This window comes from Coturnix japonica, chromosome 3, assembly GCF_001577835.2.
Source record: "Coturnix japonica isolate 7356 chromosome 3, Coturnix japonica 2.1, whole genome shotgun sequence".
NCBI lineage: Eukaryota > Metazoa > Chordata > Aves > Galliformes > Phasianidae > Coturnix > Coturnix japonica.
This window is the reverse complement of record NC_029518.1, coordinates 44,354,704-44,366,441: the sequence shown is the minus strand read 5'-3', so window position 1 is coordinate 44,366,441 and position 11,738 is coordinate 44,354,704. Positions and strand designations below refer to the sequence as shown.

General features: G+C 34.4%; 1 protein-coding gene across 15 annotated transcripts in view; it reads left to right on the top strand.

Annotated features, from left to right (window-relative positions):
* The window catches only part of SYNE1 (spectrin repeat containing nuclear envelope protein 1), a 280,905-nt gene that overhangs the window by 199,364 nt on the left and 69,803 nt on the right, over positions 1 to 11,738 (top strand). For 13 of the 15 annotated variants that reach the window (XM_015858221.2, XM_015858220.2, XM_032443843.1 and 10 more), the window contains 10 exons: positions 1,169 to 1,360; positions 4,940 to 5,074; positions 5,643 to 5,749; positions 6,257 to 6,407; positions 7,183 to 7,314; positions 7,469 to 7,627; positions 8,156 to 8,365; positions 9,354 to 9,455; positions 9,542 to 9,661; positions 11,125 to 11,325. In XM_015858221.2, coding sequence (XP_015713707.2) covers positions 1,169 to 1,360; positions 4,940 to 5,074; positions 5,643 to 5,749; positions 6,257 to 6,407; positions 7,183 to 7,314; positions 7,469 to 7,627; positions 8,156 to 8,365; positions 9,354 to 9,455; positions 9,542 to 9,661; positions 11,125 to 11,325 — 1,509 coding nt within the window. The remainder of the gene's footprint in view (positions 1 to 1,168; positions 1,361 to 4,939; positions 5,075 to 5,642; positions 5,750 to 6,256; positions 6,408 to 7,182; positions 7,315 to 7,468; positions 7,628 to 8,155; positions 8,366 to 9,353; positions 9,456 to 9,541; positions 9,662 to 11,124; positions 11,326 to 11,738) is intronic. The other 2 variants (XM_032443851.1, XM_032443841.1) reach the window with 1 other exon arrangement.

Genomic DNA, 11,738 nt, shown 5'->3' with positions numbered 1-11,738 from the left:
CAGTAAAATTATTCATGCTTAATATGATGTTATGATGTGGAATACTGATAGCAAAAATTACAAAATTATTAAACCATGACAAATGTTGACCAACTCAGTTACAAAACAACTGAGGAAAATCTCCTTGCTGCAATAACAATCAACTGCATATACTTTTACTGAAAAGATTTGAGACCATGTCATCCAAATTCACAAATTAATGGAGATATTCCATTAATGAATGAACATGTATGAACATTATAGTTAAAATTATAAGAGAGAAAAGGCAGATGGAGTCAAAGGACACCTTTTCACTCTATATACCTGTGAATTTGAACAAAGCAATATTTTTTTAAACATAATCTTTAGGAAACATGACTATAGAAGGAGTTAACACTGCTCTTTTTTTTACTGTTTTTTAAAATCGTGATACAGTAAGTTTTTTTTAAAAGTTCTATATTTTTTTTTCCCAGATTTTAGAGACTTCACGTCTTATCCTGCACACATTTCTTCAGTGAACACTGGAAACAAACTGATATAAGTCTAGGTTTTTGAGCAAATATGAACTTTGAATTTGGAAGATTAAAATATGCACCATGCCTGTAATATGTGAATGGTTAATGGAACAACAAGAAAGTAGCTTTTGAGAATAAACATGCCAGAGATTTGTCACTTTAAGTCTCTCTTTAGACTAAAGAGGATTATTCAGAAATCCTTTAGTCCATCATGCACCAATCAGAAAGAGCAAACAGCGAGAAGAGAAGCTTATCAATGCAGCCAGGGCAGCACAGAGGAGGAGGTAGGAAGCATTTCACTAAATGCACATGGAAGAAGAGGAAAGAAGTAACTCTGTGTGCTCTATTTCTTGACATTATGGATGTCAGACTATCATCTTAGCCACTATTTACCATTATTGTGAAAATAAGTAGCATCTCATCTGCAACAAATCTTATGTTTCAAATAACTCAACTCTTCAATTACCAATTTTGAAAAAAGGCTGCAAACAAAGATGACAAATGCAAATGTTTTTACATGTTTTCATAAGGACTTTAAAATGGGACTGAAAAGTAATGAAAAACTGACTTGCTGTTAGCTTTGCAGCAGGTGAGGTAGGCCACAGGTCTCCTTGCCAGGAAAAGTGAGATGCTAGAGAATGTATGAATTTGCTTCTTTGTTTTTGCTGCTGCAGAACATGCTGGTTGAAATAGAACAGAAGGTGGTGGCCTTATCAGAGCTTTCTGTGCACAACGAGAACTTGCTTATGGAAGGGAAAGCTCACACTAAAGATGAGGCAGAGCAGCTGGCTTTGAAGCTCAGGACACTGAAGGGCAGTCTTCTGGAGCTGCAGAAAGTTCTCCATGATAAACAGATCAACATTCAGGTAAGTGGCTTTTTGCACTTGTCCCAGTGGGCAGGATTTTGAGGGATATCATGGCCGTGTTATGCAATGAGGAAAAGGAGTGAAAATACTCTGCTGATTTATTTTGAGCTCTTAATGTTTAATTAGTGAATGGAATTACACTCAAAATAAAGTACTGCATAGTAAAATTTAGCTTATCATTTCAAGCACTGCTTTATGGTGAAGCTATTGAGCTTCACTGTCTGCCTTTAAAGGACAATTATAAACTAGGTAGATAATTGGTTTGGTCTGAATGTACTCTGTTCCTGTTGAAAGTCACTTTAGATTGCATGTTCACTAGGTCAGGATACCTCACTGCAACAAAAGAAAAATCCTGAACACATTCTTCCGTGTGTGCATTGCTAACACTACAGTTAGCATTGGGTAATGAAAGGCCTTTAAATATGGGTAATACTCAGTGCCATCATTACACTAAACAAAATATTCTAGGAACATGTAATCTTATCCTATGTTTCTATTCTGAGAAGCACTGGTTTGCTTACGCTTACTGCAACTGGTTAATTTTATTTAACAATTGCTTCAGTCACTCTTCAGGTTAAATTAGCATGTGGAGAAGTGAATGCATGCAGGAAACACATCCAAGTTCCTGGTTTAGAATTTTCTTGCTCTGCTGTGGCACATCACTCCTCCCCCCCTCCCCTTTTCCTTTACTTCTTCTCTGGGCTTTGCTGTGCAAATTAAACGTGATAAGCTTCAAAGATTTCTGGCTTGTAATGCAGATTAAATTCCACTGAGAGGTTAGCTTGAAAAGTCACTTAATGTGCTAACAACTATTTTTAGTCCAGAGTGATTGGGTAACATAAAGTATGAGGTAGCTTGAGCAAAACTAAGGAAACAAACAAACAAAAAATAAAGTAAGGAAAAATACATAGGTGTTTATTGTTATTCCTTCTAAGACTGAGGCAATACACAATATGCTTAATATTTTGACCCAAGAACAGTATCTGTTGTGAGGGACAAAAAGATGTTTTCCCGGTCTTCAATGTTATGTTATTTTTAGATAAATTTAGGTGAGTGAAAAATGTTATTGGTGACAGTGGGAATATAATACTGTATTCAGATATATTACATGCAATTAACATAACCTTTGCTGTTGTATTTTAAAGTATGATGGTGTGATTTAACTTAAACTTATAAAACAGATTTTTTAATGTTTTTATGTCTATAATAGTACCAAAATAATTCCCAGATGCAGATTATGTTGTATTTAAGATGCCACGTGCATGCAAAATTTCCTTTTAAATTGTAAGCAATCTTTAGACTTCACCTAGGAATTATGGAAGAAAATGGTTTTCTTCCATTTAAAAAAAACAAAAACAAAAAACCTCAGAAGAGGGTATTAAATTAAACATAATTATTTCTAAATCAGCTAGAATATACATTGCAGCTTCTGTCTTCCTGAATTCTAGCCCTGCCTTTACAGTGTTTTGTTTTGTTTTCCAAACAGTTAGGCATACAATATTTCTTATATTATTATTATTACTTTTATTATTTATTTTATCTTATACTATTTCTTGTGGAGTGAGGCCCTGAGCATGTGATAGACAAAAAGAAACAAACAAGAAAACCAAAACTAACTCAAATTCCTAGCTGTCATTAACTGTGAAAAACGTTACATGATAACAGCATTGTTGGTCATGCATATAAGAAACATATACTTTAGATATGCCATAGCCTTGTAATTTCCCAGAAGCATAGACAAGCCTGCACACAGGAAATACTCTGAAGTTGCATTACAAGACCAGGGTACAGTAAAGGCCAAGCTGTATTTTCTTTCAAGCAGAAATCTGTAATTCCTGTAGCAAAGGGCTTTTTAGTAAACAATGTAAGATGCTGTCATTTCCTTTAACAATTATAGCTTTCCTTAATTAACTGTCATTAATGATCTGAAAAAAAAGTCTTAAATTTTTATTCGTAACATAATGCAGGGAAAATCATCAGGAACGTGCAGAAGCAGGAGTGTTCCAAGCTGTAATGATTCCAAATGCAGCATTTTTCGAGCACTTTGAGAGACATATGAAACATTGCCTTGTACTGCTATCTTCTAACATCTGTGACTTATGGATAATAAAAGTAGACTTCTTATTAAAAAACAAACAAACATTAAGAAACAAACAAACAAAAAACAAACAAACAAAAAACAGGATCCTGAATTTAAAATGGAAAACGTTTTAGTTTTTATAATAAAGTGTGACAGTGGTAGCAAAGGCAACATAATTTCCACCATAGTATATCTGATACGAGTTAGCATAATGCAGAACTCCTTTGAATTTTCCCTTTCATTACCATTTTCTTTAGGGAATTACCAGTTATTTCTGTGTTGCAGAAAAAAAAGACAACTTCAACCACTTATGTTCCCTGAGGACCATAAAGGAACTTATGTTCCCTCAGACAGAAATCAAATGCAAGTGTTTATATTATCTAGTTGTAGAATTAATTATAACTGTGTTTTCATAATTAATTTCGTACTAAGCTGTAGGTATAATAGCATATTTGCAGAACCTCTTTACATCCATAAAACTGCAAAACTTTTTGTTCTCTTTACTACTGTAGGAACTGCAGGACTACAATTTGTCATAATGACCATATAATACTCTATATTTTAAACCTCTACAGAGCTGAGAAGAGTCCAAATCTAATAGAAGTCAATCAATCAGCCTAAAGGCAATGAAAACCTATGGTCTGATAGCTAAAGGAATTTATGAGTACAACAGGAATTGTCCCTGGAGTATATAGGATATAATAGAATTACTTTCTTTTTTCAACATTTACTTAAATTAGATTTTTAAAAATTAGATCCTCTTTATCACTCAGATAATATTTTATTTCCCTATTCTAATAGCCTGAAAATGATACTGTTTACATTCCAGCCACATTAGCTTTTCTAGAAACTTGCTTCTAGGAAGCAAACAATCAAAGTTTACCCACAGACTGAATTAGTCACCCATAAACTGAATCCTTTGTGAAACAAAGTTATGTCATGCTAATGACTCTTTTCAACACTACAAAGCTGCTTAGTTATTTTGCTCCCTTTATAGTTTATATCCCCTAATCAGTTCTGTTAACTCTACATAAAGTTTTCAAGTCCATTGCCACCCAAAACCAAAATGTCTTACTTAACTGCAGCTTACTTGGCACAAAGTGCCTAGTGCCGGGAACACCAGTGGCAGAGATCCATCACAGCTATTACTGTAAAGAGCACCAAGTGAGGTAGTCATTGAGGTAGTCATCAGATACCTACAACCCTCCTGGCCTCTGCCTCATTTCAGACAAAGACTCTCTGGAACACTAAGCATGTCATATTTTCAAAGAGCGTTCTATAAGTGTTTGAACCATTAGGCACTATTTTTCTGTCCAGAATGAAACATAGGTGATATATGAATCTTAGGTCAGAAATCTGAAGTCATAACTCACTTCAGAATTTATGAGTGTTGGAAGATGGTCATACATGTAATTTTCAGGTGGTGAACTGGACTTGCAACCAATACAAGTGTTTTCTGTTGTTTTGTTTTGTTTTGTTTTTTTAACTATTTCTTAAAGCAGGGATCACTGCAAGAAAAGGAGGAGAGCAATCTGGATTTGGTTTCCTCACAAAGTCCCAGTGTCCAAGAGTGGCTGGCACAAGCAAGGACTACTCGATCACAGCAACAGCAGAACACTCTGCAGCAACAGAAAGTTGGTGTTTCACATCTTACTTCTATCTTTAGCTTATATTTAACAGTATACTTGAGGCATTTTTATTAGTTTTTTGCACTGAAATCTTCTGATTTACACTGTTACTTGTCCACTGTTCCTGTACTTGCGCATCTGTTATATATGTAACAGCTAACAGCTAGAGAGACTAGACGTTCTGTATGATTATCAACAACTCATTTCTCACTCTGTAATTCCATTGTGTATCAGAATAATTAAATTGAATTAGTGTTTTAAGCTACTGTAAGATGATGGTATTTCTTCAAAGTATTAATACTCTTTATAGTAGCAACAAATATGCACATCACACAATATATTATTTTGCATGATGCACAGGCATTCTCAATGGCTCAGATTCCAGAAACTGCGGGACATCAGTCAGTTAGTTCATCAGTCCACCTAGTTTATGTATCCAATTTTTCTGTCTCCCTGGGTGGAGATTTTATACTAGTTTAGGTTGTCAAGTAATCTGTATCAGAAATAGTTCAGCTGTCTTGACATATCTTTCCAAGGCAGAAGCAGTCTGTTTGATGTTTTTTTGCCATGTTAGGAACTGGAACAAGAGCTAGAAGAGCAGAAGAATTTGCTTCGTTCAGTAGCATGCCGTGGAGAAGAAATCCTAACGCAGCAAGGTATTCCAGAAGGCTTATGTATAAGGTATGTTTTAATGTGTTGTTTTTTTTCAGTGAAATAAATTTATTTGACTTTATCCCTTGCCATTTCTGTACTTATGTCTCTCTTCCATGTATAATCCTCTAATATTTGTTCTGTCACCTTTATATGTCACATGGGATACTAGAGTCCTGGTTTATAATTGAGTGGTCTGGTAACACAGTAACTTAAACTGTTTTGTGCCAGTAGATCTCTTTTAGCATGTAGAAATACCTTTTACTATCAAGAAGCACGTTAAAATTGCAAATTGTTAGGATTCATTAGACAAGTAGTGGATTAGTTACTATTACTTTCTGGTCCAGCATTACTATGTGAATAATAGCTGATGTCTGTGTGGAAAAAAAAAAAAAAAAAAAAAAAAATTACAAGGAAAAAAATGTAAAAGTAGCATTTAACTTTGATGTAGAATTTCTGAACTGAAAAATGAAATAAACACCTTACAGTATTATAACTTTTGTATTCCTTGAAACTTTCTGTGTTTTCCAATTACAGTGAGAAGCCTCAGAGGCTCTCTTCAGAGCTGTGCTTGGAAGGTGAGAAATCATCACCTGAACAGCAGCTGAAGATAAAATGGGAAAGCCTGCACCACGAATTCAATACCAAGCAGAAGCTTCTCCAGAAAACTCTGGAACAAGAGCAATTGGTAGTTATTTTTAATTTCTCCTTTTCTCTCTGAAAGGAGTTATCACAACATAAGTTATAGTATGTGCATAGCAAATGCATTAAGCTGATGCTGATAAAGCAAAGAATATGGAGCATTTACTTTTTGTGACATATTTTAAAAACTTTTAAATATTGTCACTAGCATTGCTTTTGTTCGGTGATTTTAATTGCATTGCCATAGGTGAATTAAATTAAAAGAAAGAATTGCTTAGACAAAATTTTGATCTACTTATGTATTTCAGGACAATTCTGTAACAACTTGCCCTTCTAAAATTAGCTGAAACTCTGGTGACAAGTTAGGAAGAAAACTGATACTTTCTGTTTGAAGTTATTAGTTAAATTTTTTGTTCTTTGACAATTGTTGGTATTTGATGAAGAACCAAGTGATTTCAGCCACAGAATTTTTACTGAAAGAAGCAGAGATTTATCAGATAATCTGGGTACACTCCAAGGCATGTACTGATGTGCATCCCGTATTTTACTGTCAAAAGTCCCAGGCTCAATGATATTAAATCTAGTCTAATTAAAATCTAATTGAAATGATATAAATGTCTTGTATTCATTGGATAACAATTATTTGGAATAAAATACGGGTACTTATTTTGCACTTCAGATGAATCCCTTTTTGATTTATTTTCTACATAAAATATTTGTGGTGAAACACTCATGTAAGGGCCATTATTTTGTATCCACAGTTAGAAGTAGAATCTGTATTTACTTTAGGAGCAATCTGATTAATATGTCTCTCTTAACAGCTCTATAGCAGACCAAACAGACTGATTGCTGGACTGCCTTCATATAAGGAGAATGGACGGGATGAGGAGAAATCATCTGTGTCACCAGTATTGGTTGAACTAAATCAGGCCTTTGAAGATGTGTCATCTGAGGTAACATTACAACTGTCTTTACATTGGTTTTGCAGCAGAACTCACTTTATTGTAAAAACTCCCAACAGGAAATTTACTCATTTCCAAGTGAGAGAGAGTATCTTGTACTTTTTCTCTGTTTTGTTTTTTTTTTGTTTTTTTTTTTTTAACCCAGGCTGGAAGGGTGGAGAAGGAAAGTCTACATCTTGAACGGAGGCTGTATGATGGAGTTGCATCTACCTCCTTATGGCTAGATGGTGTGGAAGAACAGGTATTTGTTGCTACAGCTCTGCTGCCAGAGGAAGAAACAGAAACATACCTCTTCAAACAAGAGGTAAAGAATCCATGAACTGGACTTTTTTTTAATTGTCAGTAAGGCAGCATTTATGCTGTGGTTTAGAATGAAAATTTTAGAAGCCTGTTTAAATAACATGTCACTGTCATCTCTTTGCATTGCAATATACTGCTGCTTTTAGAAGTAACTTTATTGAGCATGTAGCTATTATTTTAGAAAGCAGCATCTAACCCAAATTTTGCCTGGTCAGAAGAGAATTAAACATAGACTTCTTTCTCTACTTTTTTAATCTATTTATTAGTATTAGTGTTATTTATCTATTTCTTTTGAAACTGAAATTAAGTAAACAAAGAGGAGGAAAGCTCTGGGATATTGAAAGAGTACAAACTTATCAACATGAGAGTTGAGAATGAGAATTTATGTTGTCAGAATTTGTGTTGTCAGTTGCATAACTTAGTCTTTAACAATTTTGTTACTACCTTGCTGCAAAATTGACTATGGTTTTGACAGTATACTTGATTCCTTTCCTAGAATGTCTCATTGTCACTTTGTTTTCTCCAAAATCAGTCTCTTGCCAAAGAAATCAAAGACATAACAGAAGAAATGGATAAGAACAAGAATTTATTTACTCAGATATTTCCTGAGAATGGTGATAATAGGGAGGTTATAGAAGACACTTTGGATTGTCTCCTGAGAAGACTGACCTTACTAGAGTCTGTAGTAAACCAAAGAAGCCATCAGATGAAAGAAAGGCTTCAGGAAATAATGACCTTCAAGGTATGATGTCCATATGAAGGAACTGACAAGGTTATGCATAGAATGCAAGCATAAAGAACATGACTCTCAATGCAAAGAGAATTTTGATACAAGTTTTGTGATAGCATATATGATAAAGTACACATTTTCCTTTAGCTGAGATAAAATGAAAGCAGTACTGATTTCTGCCTTTCTGACCATTATTATGCTGTCCTATTACTCTGTGAAAAACTATATGTCAAGACAAAAAAAGTGAAGAAATGTGTGCATTTACAGATCTTTTCAGATTTCAGAAATACATTCAGATCTTAATTGGCCTTCAACTTCTATCTTATTCTTAAAGCATAAAACCTCCAATATTGTTTTAATGAAAAAAAATGTGAATTACAGAAAAAAAAATATTAAAAAATTAATGAATAAAAAAATTCAACAGTACCCACCCTTAAAATGCTGGAAGTCTTAGGAAAAAAAAAAAAAAAAAAAAAGAAGTTGTGATTATTTTCTGTTTACAATATTAGAACATTGGTTGGAATGGATATATGGCAATAATAATAATTCTAACTTGGTAAAAGCTGTAATGCGTAGATAACCCTGTGTGGAAGCCTTGTTTACTATGTTGTTTCATTTGCTCAAGTTTGCAACACCTTGTCTTAAAAAAATATAATATTGCTTGTTTGAGGGCATATACGATAGAATGAACTACAGAAGAGTAACATTTCTGTTAAGTAAAACTAACTCCTCTCACTGGGAAGGAAAAGCCAAGTTCACAGATTATGTTTTTAGTAGTAGTTGCTTTACGTTTTTTGCTCACTTATATCCAGTTATGTACTTTGAGAAATGTGTCACTTTTTGCATTGGATAATTACAATGCTTGACGTTTTGAATAGTTTTTATGGCTTAGTGCTGATATTGTATCATTGTAATGCTTTAAAAGTTTTGGTACTTATATTTTTAAATTGTTTTGTACAGTGGCTCACTATAATTTTTTTGTTGTTGATATCTCCTTTAGAATGACCTGAAACTCCTGTTTACTTCAGTAGCTGATAGCAAATACTTGGTTCTACAGAAACTAGCGGAGGCAGCTGAGAAACCAGAAACAGAACAAATTCAGGTATTACCAACTATCTTCTATTTGGCAAGATAAATAAAATGTAGACTTTCTATTTAAAGTATAAATGGATGCTTTTTCAAATACAGGTCATAACGCAGGCAGAAGAAAGTTTGAAGGAATTAGATGCTGGAATCAGTGAATTAAAGAAGAGTGTAGATAAGCTACAAATAGACCAGCCTTCTTCACAAGAGCTATCTAAGCTGCAGGTAAGGTTCATAAGTACTATTATAGAGGTGTATGGTGATAGAAGGGTATCAGTACTTTTTCTTTTTTTTTGCTCATAAAGTATTTGAGGAATATGTAATATGTACTTTAAAACATTTCATATAAATTGATAGTTTTCTGCCTTGTTCCCCTAGATTTTCTACTTCAGCTTTTGCAAATTGTTTAACATCAATATTATCAATATTAATCATAACAATATACCATAAAAAAGTGTGTTTATTTTCTGCTCTTGTCAAGTCTCTGCTTACAAGGACAGCGTTTATCACATAAAACATATGGTTGAAAGTTGAGCCCTGTTTTCATCATTCTGTTGATCTGATATTAAGTTCTATCTCACATCAGCCCTTTCAAAAATAAAGCAACAGTGAGGGAGAGGTATGAGGACAGGTAGGATAGGAAGGGGGGATGGTAAGTGCGACCTGAAACTGGAAATGTTCTGTTTTCACAAAAATGCCCCTAATGCTAAACTAAAAAATTATCTCATTCATGCACACAGGTTTTCAAATATCCTGTGTCCTTCCACTTAAGTGCAAATTTATGCAAACTTTTTAAGGCTCTCCTTAAATCTGGGAGAGACGGCAGCAGTTGCAATGTGGGTATTTTGTTCTAGAGCTGGATGATCTTGGAAATATTTTATTTTTTCCATATGCCTTGCCTTGGATAAGTCTTTGCCCAGTGCGACTCTGATCTTATCCTCACAATCAGACATATGTTCTGAGAATATAATTCTCAAAACCAAATTAGTTAAATAGTCTGGTCCAAGTGAAGGAAAACATCTATATGGTGTTCTCACTTCTGTAGCTGATGTATGCAAGCTGACAATTAGCAACAGGAACTTGTTCTTCCAACTGGCATGTTTTGCATTTGCCAGTGCGGGCACACTGTGAATGTGTATACTACGCTTTTCTACACTGTGCTGTTCTGTACTATTTCACTTTGGGGCTTAGTTTGGTTTTTTCCTTATAGGTAGTAGGTAACTTGCCTGCTAACAGTATGTTGCTACAGCACAGATTTCTTCCTGTGCTGAAGCAGGAAATGAAGACAAGCCTGACTGTGAGATGCTTGTACTTTGTGTAGCCAAGATGGGGTCAGTACAGTACACTACATTATAAGAAGCAGAACATAAACAGCATCTTCAGTGCACAGCTGCCACACCAGTTTGGTTTTAGAGGACTCTTACTCCTTTGCTACTTGTACTTTGGGATTCTGCTATCTTTATTCCCTGTATGCGCCTGAAGTAGATGCAGGTGCTTCTTACTTTTTCTCTTTTTAAATGCTGATTAATTAATTTACCATTTACAATGGTGTATCTGTTTTTTATATATGAATAATTATTACTATGCTAGCATTGAGAGAAATATAATACAGTGACAGTGAAGTGGAGGTTATGTTAGAAAAATAAGGTAAGAAATAAGAATTATCATTGATGCTTTTTGCCCCCAAGGATATGTATGATGAGGTGATGATGATAATTGGATCCAGACGGAGTGACCTGAACCAGAATCTGGCTCTTAAGAGGCAGTATGAGCGGGCATTGCAGGACCTGTCTGATCTGGTAGAAACAGGCCAAGAAAAGATGGATGGTGACCAGAAAATGATTGTTGCTTCTAAGGAAGAGGTTCAGTCACTACTTGACAAGCATAAGGTAAGAAACTGTGGGTTATTTCAATACTGATATTGACTGTAAGGCTGTATACAGTAAATTGCTAGTCATTAAATCCTGAATGTTCAGGACCTTTTCTGAACAGTGGGCTAGTGTAAATCAATGACCAAATGACTTTCAGATGCTCTGTTACAGGTAAATCCAGTTGGATTATAGTTGCTTCTCCATTTTAAAAGCAACTTTCATCTGTCATTCAGTTTTTTTTCCAGTGGAAATTTAAATTTGCTAATGACATTCACAATATATAGTAAGACCATGCACAGCAAGTCTGCATTTTTTTGATGTGGCAGAATTTTTAAATGATTTATAACTGATTTAAACTATTTTTGTTCATAGAATTAGAGTACTGAATTTGCATATGAAGAGTAACCTCTTTCATTTTATGAAAAGGCAAA